General features: G+C 41.6%; 2 protein-coding genes and 2 long non-coding RNA genes across 4 annotated transcripts; 3 read left to right on the plus strand and 1 right to left on the minus strand.

Moving 5' to 3' along the window:
* Positions 1-1,034: 1,034 nt before the first annotated feature.
* On the plus strand, positions 1,035-5,901 carry LOC113134749 (UDP-glucuronosyltransferase 1-1-like). The gene is made up of 9 exons (XM_026314250.2): positions 1,035-1,723; positions 2,112-2,175; positions 2,255-2,403; positions 2,674-2,801; positions 3,014-3,107; positions 3,261-3,386; positions 3,472-3,559; positions 3,640-3,859; positions 3,968-5,901. Exons 1-9 carry the CDS (start codon positions 1,208-1,210, stop codon positions 4,236-4,238), a joined length of 1,656 nt encoding a protein of 551 aa, XP_026170035.1. The 5' UTR covers positions 1,035-1,207; the 3' UTR covers positions 4,239-5,901.
* Positions 5,902-9,588: 3,687 nt separating this feature from the next.
* On the plus strand, positions 9,589-10,056 carry LOC113133779 (uncharacterized). Its single transcript, XR_003296015.1, has 3 exons — positions 9,589-9,612; positions 9,708-9,797; positions 9,958-10,056. It is a non-coding gene; the product is annotated as an uncharacterized LOC113133779 (long non-coding RNA).
* A 1,022-nt stretch (positions 10,057-11,078) lies between these two features.
* LOC113134649 (UDP-glucuronosyltransferase 1-1-like) lies at positions 11,079-14,466 on the plus strand. Its single transcript, XM_026314113.2, has 9 exons — positions 11,079-11,798; positions 12,187-12,250; positions 12,330-12,478; positions 12,749-12,876; positions 13,089-13,182; positions 13,336-13,461; positions 13,547-13,634; positions 13,715-13,934; positions 14,043-14,466. Exons 1-9 carry the CDS (start codon positions 11,283-11,285, stop codon positions 14,311-14,313), a joined length of 1,656 nt encoding a protein of 551 aa, XP_026169898.1. The 5' UTR covers positions 11,079-11,282; the 3' UTR covers positions 14,314-14,466.
* LOC113134650 (uncharacterized) lies at positions 14,453-15,317 on the minus strand. The gene is made up of 2 exons (XR_003296083.2): positions 15,049-15,317; positions 14,453-14,689 (listed from the first exon to the last, which is right to left on the minus strand). It is a non-coding gene; the product is annotated as an uncharacterized LOC113134650 (long non-coding RNA).
* Between the last annotated feature and the right edge of the window lie 3,026 nt (positions 15,318-18,343).

The raw sequence follows: 18,343 nt of genomic DNA on the forward strand, positions 1-18,343 counted from the left end.
CTACTGCCCTATAGCCCTTACATCTCGAGTGCTGACGCTGCTGGAGAGGCTGATTCTGCGTCTGCAGGTGAAATCTTCTCCTGACCTGCTGCAGTTTACCTACCAGCCAAGTCTGGGTGTGGGAGATGCCATCATCTACCCGCTTCACAAAGCTCACTCACACCTGGATGCTTGGGGTTGTACTGTGAGGATCATTTTTTTGGATTTTTCAAGTGCATTTAATACCATCCAGCCAGGGCTACTGGTGATGGGGGTTGACTCCCACATTGTCTCCTGTGTTGCTAACTACCTGACAGACAGACCACAGGTTGTCCGAATGGGCAGTGCTCTGTCTAGTGTGGTGCTGAGTAACACGGGAGCTCCACAGTGAACGGTGCTCTCTCTTTCTTGTTCACCCTGTACACCTTTGATTTCCAGTACAACTCTGGATCTTACCACCTGCAGAAATTTTCTGACAGCTGTGCAGTGTTTGGGTGCAGGACAGAAGGAGGAGTACAGAAAGCTGGTGGACAGTTTATTGGAAAAACAAAAACACAAATCGCACAGGGATAGTCAACAAAACACAGAACACAATCAAGAATAAGATGACGAGGTAACTCTCATAGGAACGCAAGGTAACTGGCTTTCTGGACAACAAAGAGACAAAGCAAGAAGACAGGCAAGACGAAGAAAACAAGACAAGACGAGCCAACAAAGCCAACAGGAAGCTCAGGCTTAAATTGAAAACACTAGGTGAAAACAATCAGACACTGATTAACAAAAGTAAAAATAACTCAATTAAGAGACACACCAAGAACAGGAAATACTTCAAAATAAAGGATGGGATTGTGTTAATGCCTGATTACTGCCAACAGTGAAGAACGATAAGATCAGTGCGGTGCATATAAACACTGCCTTTTCTTCTGCTCAACCTTTGCCCACTCCCTGACATGCAGTGTGAAAAATGTTAAAATATTAAATTACAGAGTAACTCAACCATGGACAATAACTTATAAGCTCCAACTGCTACACTGTGAGGACATTGAACACACAACTCTGTTAATTCTCGGAGGCATTTCAACAACCAGGAGTCAGAGAGAGGAGCTGGAAGGAAAGAGGCGACTTATAGAGACATTCACAGCTCAGGGTAGAGGTGGTAACTTAGTCCAGTTTTACCTAACGTGGCCCACCTTTTTCTCAGTGTAGGACTCAGTGAGCTGTAGACACAATGTGGAAAGCAGCGGTGTTTGTGTTCCTGCTGCTAAACATGGAAAAGCAGGTAAATGCTGCTGTAGATAAGAAGAGCTCCAGGACAGAGGAGCACATGAAGACAGAAGAGGCTGAGGCCAATGACACCAATCCTAAAAGTGGCACCGTTTCTCCAGCCTTCTTGGGTAACTTGCTGGTGGTGCCCATGGATGGGAGTCACTGGATCGGCATAAAGGCTATGGCCCAAGAAATGGGTCGCCGTGGACACGGAGTTACAGTGGTGATGCCGGAGATTACGATGCGAATGGGCCCAGGAAAACACTACAACACTGTGACCTATCCTGTTCCTTATGACAAGGATTATGTTGACTCTTTGTTGGCCTCACGTAAAGACGTAATGAAAAAATCTGCAAAGAATTTCCTGGAGAACATAAGTTCACATTTCTCACGATTAAAGAAATTCGTGGATTTAATCCACACCACTGCAGAGAGCCTCCTGTTCAATGACAGTCTCATCTCCCATCTGGCACAGCAGGTCAGGGCCAAACACGACACTGAGATCAACTGTACAATGCAATAGAGTTCAATACAAAAGCACTGCAGTCTATAAAACTGTGAGGCATTTGAATTTATTATCTATTTAATCTTATATTTTGCAAAATAATAAAGAGAATCTGTTTGGATTTCTGTTATTTCAAAGAAACTACAGGACATGCTTAGGGGTCTCTGGAGTCAGGTCCATGTTTAAAGGTCTCTTAGGTGGTATTACAACTTTTTAGTCAAAGTCAAACACTGACATGCCTCTTCTGTATGAGCCATGCACGTGTGAATGAAGAGAAGGAAAAGTGAATGTTTTTAATTTCAGCTGTGACACTGCTGAATGTTAACCCCTCTATTCTACTTTACTGTCTTTCATTCTGCAGAGATTTGATGCAGTCTTGACAGACCCAGTGGTGCCCACAGGCTCATTAATAGCACGGAAACTAGGTGAGCTCTGTAACACGTGGATTATCTGTGTTTGTGTGTCTGTAAATCTGCTCACCTCTCTTTGCTAAATTGCTTTCAGGTATCCCCACTATTAATTTGCTGAGGGGAATTCCATGTTCCCTGGATATGCAGTCTTCAGGCTGCCCATCCCCGCCCTCATACGTGCCTCGCTTTTTCACTGGATACACAGATAAAATGAGCTTTAAGGAGAGAGCTGTCAACACTTTGGTGAGCTATTGTAGCCAGATATGCTTGGACGGGCATGTGTATGGATGAAGGATGGCTTTTTTCTATTCAGTGAAATGAAGTTGTCTCCACTTGCTTTCTATTTCTTTCTCATTTCTTTAGCTATAAGACACACAATTCTCTAGAAATAGTCAGTGCTGGCACTAAAACACGTTTAAATGAACTTTGTTGATATTTAACTCACATGAACACATAACCTAAAATCTTCAGTAGAGCATTTGTTTATTGTCCTGTGATACCTCTGACCCACAGGTGGCTTTACTGGAGCCGCTGCTTTGCCGACTGCTGTACTGGCACTTTGACCACATAGCCTATCAATTCCTGGGAGAGGAGGTGGGCGTAGCTCAAGTGCTGTCTGACTCTGCTATTTGGCTACTGAGGTAACATGTACAAAGGTTATATGTTGATGTTTGGGAGAATACACAGATTGGATTGTTCTGTGTTGAAGAACACACATACTATTACACAAAAAGTTCAGAAAAAACATTTACTGCAGAATTTCTTAATGAATTTTTAAGTTACTGAATCACATTGAGAGAAACAGTCAAAAGACTCATGTTCAGATAAATATTATGATACTGTGATTAAACAGGATTGACTTCACACTGGAGTTCCCACGACCTCTCATGCCTAATATAGTGCTAGTTGGTGGCATCAACTGCAACGTGAGGAATCCCCTGCCTGAGGTAAGGCTTCATAATGTTTTCTGGTCTGGAAAATGTATTTATTTTCTTCACATCGTTCCTACTTCATCTCATTAATTTGAACGTAGGAAAACATAGGAATGAATAGGAAGATGGACGTACCAGATCTACTACACTGGGTTTGTGTTTTTGCAGGATCTGGAGTCCTGGGTGTCAGGAGAGCATGGGTTTGTGGTGTTCACTCTGGGCTCCATGGTGTCAGAAATGCCAGTAGAGACCACTTGTGTTTTCCTAGAGGCCTTCAGACAGATTCCACAGAAAGTATGTGAAGACATAAACAGATGCCTTTTACATAATACAACAATGCACTCATTCTAGCATCAATAAATGACACCTTCTTTGATAGGTGATTTGGAGATACACTGGGCAGATTCCCAACAATGTCCCAAACAATGTGAAGATAATGAACTGGGTGCCTCAGAACGACCTACTAGGTCTGTGAATGCCCTGTGTTGTAATACCCAACAATACCAGTATTTGCCAGTACAACTAATTTTGCATGTTTGTGTCTTAGCACACCCTGGAGCTCGGGCTTTCATCACTCACGCTGGGTCACATGGTCTCTTTGAGGGACTGTGTAATGCAGTTCCCATGGTGATGGTGCCACTTGCTGGGGACCAGCCCGATAACGCACAGAAGCTGGCAAGCAGGGGAGCAGGAGTCATCTTGGATATTTGTTCCATCTCTACAGAAAGCCTCCTTTGGGCACTGAATGAAGTCATCAATGACACCAGGTGAGGGGTCATGTGGTCTCTCACATTGTTGTTGTTTGTTTTGGGATGTGCATTTTAATACTGTCTTAAGTCTTATGATTTTGATCTGGTCCACCTGTGTGTGTCCAGATACAGAGAGTGTGTTCAGAAGCTGTCAGTCCTCCATCGAGACCGGCCAGTTGACCCACTCGACCTTTCAGTGTACTGGACAGAATTTGTGATGCGCCACAAAGGGGCAAAACATCTTAAATCTGTTGCCCACGACCTCAACTGGCTCCAGTACTTCAACCTCGACGTCATAGCGCTGCTGGCTACTGTAGTGCTGGTTTTTATAATAGTCACAGTGAAGTGTTTCAAAATATGCCTCCAAAAACTGGGCAGGAAGAGGAAGCAGGACTAACTAACTACTACATGTACACATTCATCTCAGCAACAACACTATTATGGGAGTTTAACACTCATTATCCCTAAAATACAGATGCAGAGTAAAGTTATGGTTGAAACGTGTGTCAGGGTGAAGAAGGAAAAGTGAAGCCATGTGGTGATCAAACACACCTTTAATAAACAGAAAATACAGATTATTATTAGACTGTTGGGTGAGGTTTGTGCTTGGCAATGATGAACATTAGTGGCCGCCCTTCTTTGGGGGGAAAAAGGTGTATTCAATAGCCAGAGCAACAGTAAAAGCAGCAAATCCCCACTTGAATCCTTTGAACAGCACTTCTGACAGAGTCACAGGACGAGCAAAGCCACCAGCGTATCTCCATGCCTCATTCCTGGAGAGAGAGAGAGAGAGAGAGAGAGACAGAGAGAGGAGAGGGATCAGTGTGAGGAATCATACTGGATACCAAAATCTCTTATGAAGATCAGTCTCCTTGTAAATCTCTGGCAAAGACGTCTTGCTGTGGCCGTGGTCACCCCCCATGCTAAAAAACACAGATCCATATAGTGGTTTCTTTAATGTTAATGTTTAATGTGCCTTCATGTAGACAGCTCATTGTCTGCATCTTTTCTTTCCAGTATTTTATTTTAATTTGTTCTCTGAGAAATGAGATGAGATAAACTTTATTAGTCCCCAAAAGCAAACTTAGGTTTGTAAAAGTAATAAGTGCTAAGTAATGAAAGTCACTCACAGTCCAGTTCTTGTTGGTTTGTCATCTACCATTGACTAAGGTGTTGTAGAGCCAGATGACAGAGGGGTTGAAGATCTCTTGTATCATTCAGTGACAGCACAGTCCTCCACCATTCCCTACTATTCCAGGATGGCCTCCAGCTTTTTCTGTTTGCATCTCTCCACCACAGCCTCCAGTGAATCCAGCCTCATTCCAGTCACTTAACCAGCTTTTTTCTACCAGTTTGTCCGGCCGCCTTACATCCTTCTGCTTTATAAATTATGTCCTTCGTGAAAGTGGACATGAGGGCAGAGAGATCCTTGTGATTGTGGAGTTTCTCTATAGATAGTTTCTCTAAACATATAAGTTGGTTTCATGCTCCCAAAGAACAGGAATCTTGTAATAGGTGTTATGCAGAAAGGTTTCTGTGAAAAAGTGATTATGTTCTGTGGGAGGGCACACAGCCTTCTAAAAGTGATGGTGGTACAGTTTTTTGTTTGTTTTTTTTTTTGCATATGACTTTATCACGATCAGTAAAGGTAGAAAATTCTGTTTTAGCTGTTATAATCACTTTTGGGCAATGAAAATACTATTTATAATATTTTACTGGTCATACTGGGTTTTTACAGATTCCTATACTGGTGCAAAGGTAGTAGATGGTAGATAATCTTTAAAATATTAAACACGGGATGGAAGTAAATGTGAGACAGAAACCCAACTCTTTCCTGCATCAACATATCTGTGAGAAACACTTCTTAGTAAGGAGAATATTGTATTTTACTATTTCAAATGAAACAGGCCATATTGAGAATGCACAGCCAATGCATATGCACAGAGACAAGCTTTACATAATTGAATGCACTTTCAATATGGTTAAATGTTTGGCTTGTGAAACTGGCTGTGTAATAGCACACAGCGTACTTACATCGTATGTGTTTTATTAACTGAGTAAAACAGTTACTTATAGGAAGATATCACATTTTAATAAAGTCCAGATTCTTTTGTAAGTTCTCATGAGTCTCCTGCAGCTCTTTGTCCTTTCAAAATAAAAGCCTTTTTATAACATTTTCTCAAAATAAAAGCACCCTCACTACACTATTTCTCGATTATCGCAACCGCGTCAGGCGATTCAAAACGTGCTTCAGCGACACGGTTTGCCTCGAGCTTTTCGCGGCAATCAGCAATCCCAACGCTGTTTCTTCAGAAATTGCATCGTCTAGTTTATGTATACAGTTTTCACGGCGTGAAGGCGTTAAACTGTAAAAACGTTTACAGATGCGAGAGAGACACACGTAGTGACATAAGTCACGTCTCATTTCGGAGGCTGCGTAATGACGCAGCTTATAATGTTGAATTGCAACAGAATGAGCGTCCTCTGATGATTGTTCTCATGTGCTAATATGTGCTAACAATGTTCTATTACATTTGTTTACTTGATCAAAAGTGTCATACAACGGTAGGAAACATGGGGGGGGGGGGGGGGGGTGTTGCAGGGTGGGAGATCTGAAGGTGCTGCAAGGTCCCCCTATCGGCCTGGCACACTACCGTTGTGTTTTCTCTCTTGCAGCGTTTCTCTTTTGCAGCGCGTTTGCCCTTGTCGGCCACCGTAGACACAGCACAAACGTCGGCATAAAGATCGCAGGCAACTGTGGTTAGGTGGAGTTGAAAACGCAACATTTCAAGTTAAAATCAGAAAGTGCTCTGGTACAACCGTCAAGTTAAGGTGGCTAAAGAGGTGATTGAACTTGGAAATTGCAACAAGGACTTAAATCTGATATCCCTGCTTGCTATACTCTGCTTACATGTTTTGGGGACGAATTTAATGTGCTGATGTTTATTTGTTCATCGTCTCAAAGTGTAAAAAGGGGCCAAAGGAAATTAAATTTCTACGGGTTTGTAAAAGGTAACATGAAAATAATTTAAGTGAGGGCTAAGGGGTAAAAGATCTGAAAAACCTTCTTACTTAAGGATAAAGGATTCATTAATTCATTTTGTATTCTCTGAAGTTAAGGGCTTGTATTGCATTATACACTGTGATTTATATACGTTCTTGTTTTGAAATTTGAGCCCTTTTTGAATCCTAGTTTAAGGTTTAAATGTTGATACAAGATTAATGTCTGTATTTGAACATTTTGATTTCCTTACAATCCCTACGGTTGTTGACTTTGACCTTTCACGTTTAAACACACATAGTAGCTCACATTTACATATAGACTAACCTCTAATTCAAGCTCAATAGTTGCATTTGTTCTGCTGCCATTCAAGATAATTCTAGGATGTCTGACACATGCACAGATGCTAGAAGTAAACATGTCACATCCCCAGCCCCGCTTGAAGTTACAGATTCCAGACCTGTGGAAGCAGGAGGGTTGCGAAGAAGTGAAAGAGTCAGAACTCTTAACAGAAAAGGGAAGAGAACTTCAAGAAATAAAGTTAAAGGGCATACAACGTCGGTACAGAATGATCTACGAGAAATGGAAGTATCATGTCAGACTAAGCAAGGAAATATTGTCAGATGAGGCCTCTAAAGACGAGCTGAATGCGCTAACTGAGAACATAGAAGGCAGCCGTTCTGAGTTAAATGCCATTTATGAAGAGCTACGTCAAGTACAAACCCCTGAACAAAATCAGTGACGTAGAATTGATGCATGCAAGTCCTCCATTTGTTCCTCAGTCTTTGCCAGCCATGACCCAAGTGCCCCATGCCTCAAGTCCTCCATTTGTTCCTCAGTCTTTGCCAGCCATAACCCAAGTGCTTCAAGCCTCAGGTCCTCCATTCACTCCTCATCCCTTAGCAGTTACAAGTCAAGTTCATAAGGCCCATTCTCTGCAACAGGCATATCAAACTCCTTCAGCGTCAGTGTTTATGCCGCAGTTGCAAAGTGGCTCTGACTTGGTCAGCGCATTAGCAGAAGCTGAGTGCAAATCGTCTTCCAGTGCCAGAAACTGCATTGTTTATTGGAGACCCTTTAAAATTCAAAGACTGGCGCTTATCTTTCGAAACATTAATTGACAGGAAGAATGTTCAGAAGAACGAAAAACTGTATTACTTAAGAAAGTACTTAGCTGGAGCTGCAAAGAAAACTGTTGAAGGATTCTTCTTGCTAGGTACCGAAGCTGCATACGATTCCGCCTCGAAGCTGTTGGAGAAACGTTATGGAGACCCATAATTGGAAAGTACTTCAGAGACAAGCTGCATGGATGGCCAAAATAAGTTCTAAGGATGGTTGTGAACTACGAGAGTTTACTGACTTCCTCAAGAGCTGTGAGGCCGCAATGCCCCATCTGAAGACATTGGAAGTTCTTAATGATTGTAATGAGACAAGCAGACTTGACACCACGACTCTTAGAACATTTCTTTAAGAGACAATGGCCATAATTAACAGTAGGCCTTTGAGTGTTGAGCATCTTCATGACCCTACTGGTCCAGAACCCCTTACTCCCAATCACATACTGACTATGAAATCGTCAGTAATTTTGCCGCCTCCAGGAAAGTTCAGCAAAGAAGACCTCTATCTGAGGAAGAGGTGGAGAAGAGCACAGTTCCTGGCTAATGAATTCTGGCAGAGATGGAAACGCGAATATCTATTAAATCTCCAACAACGCAAAAGATGGCAATAATCATCACAAAATTCACGAGTAAATGACATTGTGATACTACAAGATGACGACTCTCAAAGAAATGAATGGAAGCTTGCCAGAGTAGTGGAAACATACCCTAGTGCCGATGACATTGTGCGAAAGTTGAAGCTACTAGTCAGTAACACTACATTTGATAAGGGAAAGCCTCACAGTAGATCAATTTACTTAGAAAGGCCTATTCACAAGGTAGTTACTTTAATCGAGTCCAATTAAGTCTGGCACATGACACAGTTATACTCGTGCATCTGAAATTCTATTTCTGCTGATTTTATTTCAAATGTTTGTTTACAGAAAAATCACACATTTCAAGTAAATGAGTAATTTGTAATTTGGTGGGAGTGTAAGTGCTGTTACGCTGTTCTGTATTTGTTTTATAATTAATTCTTTGTAATAAGCTCAATTTCTTGTATTAATTCTTTGGAAGTTCAATTTGAAAATGTAAATGTGTTGTAGTGTGACGTAAATTGTACTGGTGCACTTTAAGACTTTGGGCGTGAGAGTGTATCATTTTGACGGAAATTACGTATTGGTGAATCGCCTGATGGACTGATGATGTGCAGACGCATTGCAAGACTCTGTTGATCCAAAACATGTTTAAGTCTTAAAACAAGTGCTTTGCAAGTCAAAGAGAGAGTACAGAAGATTTCTAATGACTCTAAGAACTCTTTTCACGACAAGCAGCCAACGAGGTATTTCACTTGTTCAATGTGTTGGACAACTGTGTGTTGTATAATTTCTGATGTGTTTGTACTGTGCTCATTTATGTATACAGTTCTCACGGCGTGAAGGCGTTATGACGTTAACGCCAAGGATATAAAGAAAATAAATCGCCCGTTCTGAAGAACCAAACCTGTGTCTGTGTTGTCCTGGAGAGAGCTACAAGAGTTTTCTGTCATTTAACAGTTCAGGGTTAAATAATTTGATAATCCAGTCAGAGGTGATAAAATCTAATTTACTTTTTTCCCAGAGCTGGTCTTATTACTGAAATAGATGACAAGGGAGACAAGAACACAAAACTGAGTGAGTCTGAAATAAATGTGAGAAATTCTTTGCACCTTTATTACAGGATCTTTGGGAGTAAAATGCATTTTTGTTTCCTGTCTGTTGTGCGTCAGTGATGCAAATCCTGACATTGCAGAGTCAGGTGGAGCATCTGCAGACGCAGTTGTCAGACCTCAAGGTGTTAGATATCTCTCAGGTAACATGTGAGTATCTACTCCTTCTTCACAATACCACTACAGTCAGATGGGTTACAGCAAGATGCAACTATCAGCAGAATATGACAGCAGACAGAGAAGGTTTTGTTGTGTTTTATTTTTCTACAGACAAAAATGTGCTGTTGTCTAACTTTCTGATCTGTCCCAGAGCTCAGAGATGATCTTACATCTAAGAGGATAAAAATGCAGAAATATGTCAGCGAGCTCAATGAGAAGAATCAGACAAATGCCAGGTTAAGTAAGTAATAAGGGAAACTGACGTCTGCATTTATTGACCTAAATATCTACATACATAATATAATATCTGTGTTCGTCAGTTCTGGCACTCACCAATCTGCATAACCACCTCAGGAAAATTGAAGTAGAACGTCAGAACAAGAACACAGCATCTTCTTTAACAATTACTGGTAAGTATCTGATTTTGATCTGGTCACTGAATAAACTTTAGTTCTTTGATAACCTCGAGTAGAAACTGACTTTTTCTAGCGTTGAGGGAACAGTTGAGGGCAAGAAGTGCAGAACACTCTCAGGCTGAGATCAAGTGTAAGTTGCCAGGTCTTTACCTCCACAGGTGTTGCTGCAAAAAGGCCTTGACTAATGCTACCATGTTTTAAACCAGCCCTCAAGGCTCTGCTTCAGGCCAGGGAAAGGGAACATGTCACTGCTGAGGTTGAGGTCCACGGTGAGTTGATTTTATAAGATGATGAAATAAGGAAATTTGTTCTGAAGCGTGAGAGACTCCACCAGTGTAAATCTGCAGGCCCTGATGGGATCAGCACCAGGGTCCAGAAGACATGTGACAGGCAGCTGTCTGTTATCCTTTGCCAGTTTTTTAACGACAGCCTGGACCAGGGGAAAGTTCCTGTGTTGCTGAAGTCATCTTGCCTGGTCCCCGTCCCAAAGAAGTCATCTCCCTCTGACCTCAATGTCTACTGCCCTATAGCCCTTACATCTCGAGTGCTGACGCTGCTGGAGAGGCTGATTCTGCGTCTGCAGTGTCTGATTAACAAAAGTAAAAATAACTCAATTAAGAGACACACCAAGAACAGGAAATACTTCAAAATAAAAGACTGGAAACAAACAGGGATTGTGTTAATGCCTGATTACTGCCAACAGTGAAGAACGATAAGATCAGTGCGGTGCATATAAACACTGCCTTTTCTTCTGCTCAACCTTTGCCCACTCCCTCACATGCAGTGTGAAAAATGTTAAAATATTAAATTACAGAATAACTCAACCATGGACAATAACTTATAAGCTCCAACTGCTACACTGTGAGGACTTTGAACACACACACAACTCTGTTAATTCTCGGAGGCATTTCAACAACCAGGAGTCAGAGAGAGGAGCTGGAAGGAAAGAGGCGACTTATAGAGACATTCACAGCTCAGGGTAGAGGTGGTAACTTAGTCCAGTTTTACCTAACGTGGCCCACCTTTTTCTCAGTGTAGGACTCAGTGAGCTGTAGACACAATGTGGAAAGCAGCGGTGTTTGTGTTCCTGCTGCTAAACATGGAAAAGCAGGTAAATGCTGCTGTAGATAAGAAGAGCTCCAGGACAGAGGAGCACATGAAGACAGAAGAGGCTGAGGCCAATGACACCAATCCTAAAAGTGGCACCGTTTCTCCAGCCTTCTTGGGTAACTTGCTGGTGGTGCCCATGGATGGGAGTCACTGGATCGGCATAAAGGCTATGGCCCAAGAAATGGGTCGCCGTGGACACGGAGTTACAGTGGTGATGCCGGAGATTACGATGCGAATGGGCCCAGGAAAACACTACAACACTGTGACCTATCCTGTTCCTTATGACAAGGATTATATTGACTCTTTGTTGGCCTCACATAAAGACGTAATGAAAAAATCTGCAAAGAATTTCCTGGAGAAGATAAGTTCACATTTCTCACAAATAAAGAAATTCATGGGTTTAATCCACACCACTGCAGAGAGCCTCCTGTTCAATGACAGTCTCATCTCCCATCTGGCACAGCAGGTCAGGGCCAAACACGACACTGAGATCAACTGTACAATGCAATAGAGTTCAATACAAAAGCACTGCAGTCTATGAAACTGTGAGGCATTTGAATTTATTATCTATTTAATCTTATATTTTGCAAAACAATGAAGAGAATCTGTTTGGATTTCTGTTATTTCAAAGAAACTACAGGACATGCTTAGGGGTCTCTGGAGTCAGGTCCATGTTTAAAGGTCTCTTAGGTGGTATTACACATTTTTAGTCAAAGTCAAACACTGACATGCCTCTTCTGTATGAGCCATGCACGTGTGAATGAAGAGAAGGAAAAGCGAATGTTTTTAATTTCAGCTGTGACACTGCTGAATGTTAACCCCTCTATTCTACTTTACTGTCTTTCATTCTGCAGAGATTTGATGCAGTCTTGACAGACCCAGTGGTGCCCACAGGCTCATTAATAGCACGGAAACTAGGTGAGCTCTGTAACACGTGGATTATCTGTGTTTGTGTGTCTGTAAATCTGCTCACCTCTCTTTGCTAAATTGCTTTCAGGTATCCCCACTATTAATTTGCTGAGGGGAATTCCATGTACCCTGGATATGCAGTCTGCAGGCTGCCCATCCCCGCCCTCATACGTGCCTCGCTTTTTCACTGGATACACAGATAAAATGAGCTTTAAGGAGAGAGCTGTCAACACTTTGGTGAGCTATTGTAGCCAGATATGCTTGGACGGGCATGTGTATGGATGAAGGATGGCTTTTTTCTATTCAGTGAAATGAAGTTGTCTCCACTTGCTTTCTCTTTCTTTCTCATTTCTTTAGCTATAAGACACACAATTCTCTAGAAATAGTCAGTGCTGGCACTAAAACACGTTTAAATGAACTTTGTTGATATTTAACTCACATGAACACATAACCTAAAATCTTCAGTAGAGCATTTGTTTATTGTCCTGTGATACCTCTGACCCACAGGTGGCTTTACTGGAGCCGCTGCTTTGCCGACTGCTGTACTGGCACTTTGACCACATAGCCTATCAATTCCTGGGAGAGGAGGTGGGCGTAGCTCAAGTGCTGTCTGACTCTGCTATTTGGCTACTGAGGTAACATGTACAAAGGTTATATGTTGATGTTTGGGAGAATACACAGATTGGATTGTTCTGTGTTGAAGAACACACATACTATTACACAAAAAGTTCAGAAAAAACATTTACTGCAGAATTTCTTAATGAATTTTTAAGTTACTGAATCACATTGAGAGAAACAGTCAAAAGACTCATGTTCAGATAAATATTATGATACTGTGATTAAACAGGATTGACTTCACACTGGAGTTCCCACGACCTCTCATGCCTAATATAGTGCTAGTTGGTGGCATCAACTGCAACGTGAGGAATCCCCTGCCTGAGGTAAGGCTTCATAATGTTTTCTGGTCTGGAAAATGTATTTATTTTCTTCACATCGTTCCTACTTCATCTCATTAATTTGAACGTAGGAAAACATAGGAATGAATAGGAAGATGGACGTACCAGATCTACTACACTGGGTTTGTGTTTTTGCAGGATCTGGAGTCCTGGGTGTCAGGAGAGCATGGGTTTGTGGTGTTCACTCTGGGCTCCATGGTGTCAGAAATGCCAGTAGAGACCACTTGTGTTTTCCTAGAGGCCTTCAGACAGATTCCACAGAAAGTATGTGAAGACATAAACAGATGCCTTTTACATAATACAACAATGCACTCATTCTAGCATCAATAAATGACACCTTCTTTGATAGGTGATTTGGAGATACACTGGGCAGATTCCCAACAATGTCCCAAACAATGTGAAGATAATGAAATGGGTGCCTCAGAACGACCTACTAGGTCTGTGAATGCCCTGTGTTGTAATATCCAACAATACCAGTATTTGCCAGTACAACTAATTTTGCATGTTTGTGTCTTAGCACACCCTGGAGCTCGGGCTTTCATCACTCACGCTGGGTCACATGGTCTCTTTGAGGGACTGTGTAATGCAGTTCCGATGGTGATGGTGCCACTTGATGGGGACCAGCCCGATAACGCACAGAAGCTGGCAAGCAGGGGAGCAGGAGTCATCTTGGATATTTATTCCATCTCTACAGAAAGCCTCCTTTGGGCACTGAATGAAGTCATCAATGACACCAGGTGAGGGGTCATGTGGTCTCTCACATTGTTGTTGTTTGTTTTGGGATGTGCATTTTAATACTGTCTTAAGTCTTATGATTTTGATCTGGTCCACCTGTGTGTGTCCAGATACAGAGAGTGTGTTCAGAAGCTGTCAGTCCTCCATCGAGACCGGCCAGTTGACCCACTCGACCTTTCAGTGTACTCGACAGAATTTGTTATGCGCCACAAAGGGGCAAAACATCTTAAATCTGTTGCCCACGACCTCAACTGGTTCCAGTACTTCAACCTCGACGTCATAGCGCTGCTGGCTACTGCAGTGCTGGTTTTTATAGTAGTCACAGTGAAGTGTTTCAAAATATGCCTCCAAAAACTGGGCAGGAAGAGGAAGCAGGACTAACTAACTACTACATGTGCACATTCATCTCAGCAACAACACTATTATGGGAGTTTAACACTCATTATCCCTAAAATACAGATGCAGAGTAAAGTTATGGTTGAAACGTGTGTCAGGGTGAAGAAGGAAAAGTGAAGCCATGTGGTGATCAAACACACCTTTAATAAACAGAAAATACAGATTATTATTAGACTGTTGGGTGAGGTTTGTGCTTGGCAATGATGAACATTAGTGGCCGCCCTTCTTTGGGGGGAAAAAGGTGTATTCAATAGCCAGAGCAACAGTAAAAGCAGCAAATCCCCACTTGAATCCTTTGAACAGCACTTCTGACAGAGTCACAGGACGAGCAAAGCCACCAGCGTATCTCCATGCCTCATTCCTGGAGAGAGAGAGAGAGAGAGAGAGAGAGACAGAGAGAGGAGAGGGATCAGTGTGAGGAATCATACTGGATACCAAAATCTCTTATAAAGATCAGTCTCCTTGTAAATCTCTGGCAAAGACGTCTTGCTGTGGCCGTGGTCACCCCCCATGCTAAAAAACACAGATCCATATAGTGGTTTCTTTAATGTTAATGTTTAATGTGCCTTCATGTAGACAGCTCATTGTCTGCATCTTTTCTTTCCAGTATTTTATTTTAATTTGTTCTCTGAGAAATGAGATGAGATAAACTTTATTAGTCCCCAAAGGCAAACTTAGGTTTGTAAAAGTAATAAGTGCTAAGTAATGAAAGTCACTCACAGTCCAGTTCTTGTTGGTTTGTCATCTACCATTGACTAAGGTGTTGTAGAGCCAGATGACAGTGGGGTTGAAGATCTCCTGTATCATTCAGTGACAGCACAGTCCTCCACCATTCCCTACTATTCCAGGATGGCCTCCAGCTTTTTCTGTTTGCATCTCTCCACCACAGCCTCCAGTGAATCCAGCCTCATTCCAGTCACTTAACCAGCTTTTTTCTACCAGTTTGTCCGGCCGCCTTACATCCTTCTGCTTTATAAATTATGTCCTTCGTGAAAGTGGACATGAGGGCAGAGAGAGCCTTGTGATTGTGGAGTTTCTCTATAGATAATTTCTCTAAACATATAAGTTGGTTTCATGCTCCCAAAGAACAGGAATCTTGTAATAGGTGTTATGCAGAAAGGTTTCTGTGAAAAAGTGATTATGTTCTGTGGGAGGGCACACAGCCTTCTAAAAGTGATGGTGGTACAGTTTTTTGTTTGGTTTTTTTTGCATATGACTTTATCACGATCAGTAAAGGTAGAAAATTCTGTTTTAGCTGTTATAATCACTTTTGGGCAATGAAAATACTATTTATAATATTTTACTGGTCATACTGGGTTTTTACAGATTCCTATACTGGTGCAAAGGTAGTAGATGGTAGATAATCTTTAAAATATTAAACACGGGATGGAAGTAAATGTGAGACAGAAACCCAGTTTCCTGCATCAACATATCTGTGAGAAACACTTCTTAGTAAGGAGAATATTGTATTTTACTATTTCAAATGTAACAGGCCATATTGAGAATGCACAGCCAATGCATATGCACAGAGACAAGCTTTACATAATTGAATGCACTTTCAATATGGTTAAATGTTTGGCTTGTGAAACTGGCTGTGTAATAGCACACAGCGTACTTACATCGTATGTGTTTTATTAACTGAGTAAAACAGTACAACAGAAACAATTTGAGATCTGCAACAGTCAAATGCTGCATATAGTCACCTCAGCACAGCCTGTTTGGGATCTACATCCAGGAGCTGCACCTGAAGAATGTGCACTGAACCAGTGGTTTTAAAGCTTTTTTGAAGCATGGCACGTTTTTTTCATTTAAAAACTTTTGCAGCACACCACCAACCAAAAGGTGTCAGTATATTTCTTCAGTTTATTTATACTCAGTGTGAAACCTGGGCTTGTTTAGATGGACACAAAGCTGATATCCTGGCAGGAATTGAATAAAGACATACATGAAGCTCTTATTCATCACCTCTGTCTCTCTCTGTTTTTAGTTTTTATAGCGGGGATCTGAACACTGCCTGAAAGAGAAAGAGAATACATGGTATTTTGTGTGTGCGTGCGTGTGTGTCTGTGTGCACCTCTGTGCTTGTGGACCAGTCATCTCTCATCAGCTGTTCAGTACCATCCCAACAGTTAAGCATGGTGATGGCAGCATCAGGCTGTGGGTCTGTTTTTCAGCAGCAGGAACTGGGAGCCTGGTCGGGGTTGAGGGAAAGCTGAATGGAGCAAAGTCAAGAGGTATCCTCAATGAAAACCTGTTCTCCAGCTCTCAGGACCTCAGACTGGGCTGAGGGTTCACTGTCCTAAATGACAACGACCTTTAAGCACACAGCCAAGACAGTGGCTTAGGGACAACTCTGTGAATGTCCTAGAGTGGCCCAGCCAGAGACTTGAACCCTGTCCAACTTCTCTGGAGAGACCTGAAAATGGCGTCCAGTGCTGGGCCCCATCCAGTCTGACCGAGCTTGAGAGGATTTGGACACAGAGTTCTTTCTGAATCAGACCCTGTCTCCTAAAAATGACCTTCCTATACAACTAAACTGCATTCTCATGTACGTTTTGATACGAAACCTAATTTGTCTTTGATTAGGTTTGTTAGCAACGTGTTGAATGCGTTCACATTTAACATATCTGACGTTTATGTTCACTCATTGAGCGCAAACTGTTTTTCCATTTTAATTTAAAAAGGAGGAACAAGAGATGATCACAGATCATCTGGAGTTTAGTTCAGTTGTTTATCATTTAAAAGATATTTATGCTCTATGTGGCTAAAAACGTGACACAGGAATAATGTCTGTAAACCAACCCGACCTCATATAATTTGATTTGATGAATTTGACATAGTCACGAAATGTAATTGATTGTTTCGTGCACGCAGACATTATTTTTCCACTTTTCTCGTGACAGCAATCACGACTTTTAAAACAATTTATTTCGATCACAATTGTCGTTGGTGCCTCCTCCACATATTTCCCCTGTTAATCAGCAACCAGGACTCGTCAGCCCAAGAATTGTAATGAGATTTTATCCTTGTTTTGATTTCCTTATTCTAATGGCCTGTTATTTGGTTGTTCTTATAGTTATATTTACTACGTGTCTGGTAATCGCGATTCTGTTTCTAATTTCTGTTGTTATTTCGTATTTATGTTTTTTATATATTCTTCAAAAGTATATTTCTCGTGGGTTTGACGGATCAAATTTAGCAGGAAGTATGTGAACTACACCTCCCAGGAGAGTTGTCAGCAGTTACCATGGTGATGGCGCCAGGACGACGAGGCCTTATTTCCTCCAAACGACTGTCCCAGTAAGTTGGTGGCTAATATTAGCCTGCTACATGATTAGCTTAAACGTTTTTCTTTACATGACCTGCATGGTTTGCTCTGGGGGACACTTATAATCGCCATTATGTGAAATGTGGGGATCTGAACACTGCCTGAAAGAGAAAGAAAATACAGTACATGGTATTTTGTGTGTGTGTGTGTGTGTGCGCGCGCGTGTGTGTGCACCTCTGTGCTTGTGCACCTGTAAAAATAAGCAAAGTAAATAAATACAATCAAAATGTTTAATGCTTAATCAAATCTTTCCTGGAAATTAAATTGGTAAATACATCGGCCAAGCAGGAAATGTTTATTTTTATTATTTGTTTATTTATTTTTAATGTGAGGAAACCGGAGCACCCGGAGTAAACTCATGAGACACTTGTTCCATATTTGGCGCTCCTGAATCAGGAGGGCACTGGCCAACATTCATTTATTGCTCTGTAGCACATCTCTGGGCTTAGCTAGTACTGAGTAACATATTTGGACATAATGTACTTGAAATCGAAAGATACTTTGTTACGAGTGCTTTCTTTAAGCTCAGTGACACTTGGCTTGGTCTTAATCAACTTAAAACATGACAGAGGATGATTGTTTTCATCAGTACCATCCTCATCTTTAGGCTCAGCATTGACCACATCTTGATATTGAGATATGATAGACGTCACATGTTCATATGGTGTCTCATCAGTTATTTCTTGT

This window comes from Mastacembelus armatus, chromosome 17, assembly GCF_900324485.2.
Source record: "Mastacembelus armatus chromosome 17, fMasArm1.2, whole genome shotgun sequence".
In the NCBI taxonomy this organism is placed as follows: Eukaryota; Metazoa; Chordata; class Actinopteri; order Synbranchiformes; family Mastacembelidae; genus Mastacembelus; species Mastacembelus armatus.

Bases quoted from the DNA above. Each gene is read 5' to 3' on its own strand.
- LOC113134749 (XM_026314250.2), top strand. From the start codon at position 1,208: ATGTGGAAAGCAGCGGTGTTTGTGTTCCTGCTGCTAAACATGGAAAAG. The intron at 2,404-2,673 runs GTGAGCTATTGT...TCTGACCCACAG, and splicing joins AGAGAGCTGTCAACACTTTG to GTGGCTTTACTGGAGCCGCT. The intron at 2,802-3,013 runs GTAACATGTACA...GTGATTAAACAG, and splicing joins TCTGCTATTTGGCTACTGAG to GATTGACTTCACACTGGAGT.
- LOC113134649 (XM_026314113.2), top strand. From the start codon at position 11,283: ATGTGGAAAGCAGCGGTGTTTGTGTTCCTGCTGCTAAACATGGAAAAG. The intron at 12,479-12,748 runs GTGAGCTATTGT...TCTGACCCACAG, and splicing joins AGAGAGCTGTCAACACTTTG to GTGGCTTTACTGGAGCCGCT. The intron at 12,877-13,088 runs GTAACATGTACA...GTGATTAAACAG, and splicing joins TCTGCTATTTGGCTACTGAG to GATTGACTTCACACTGGAGT.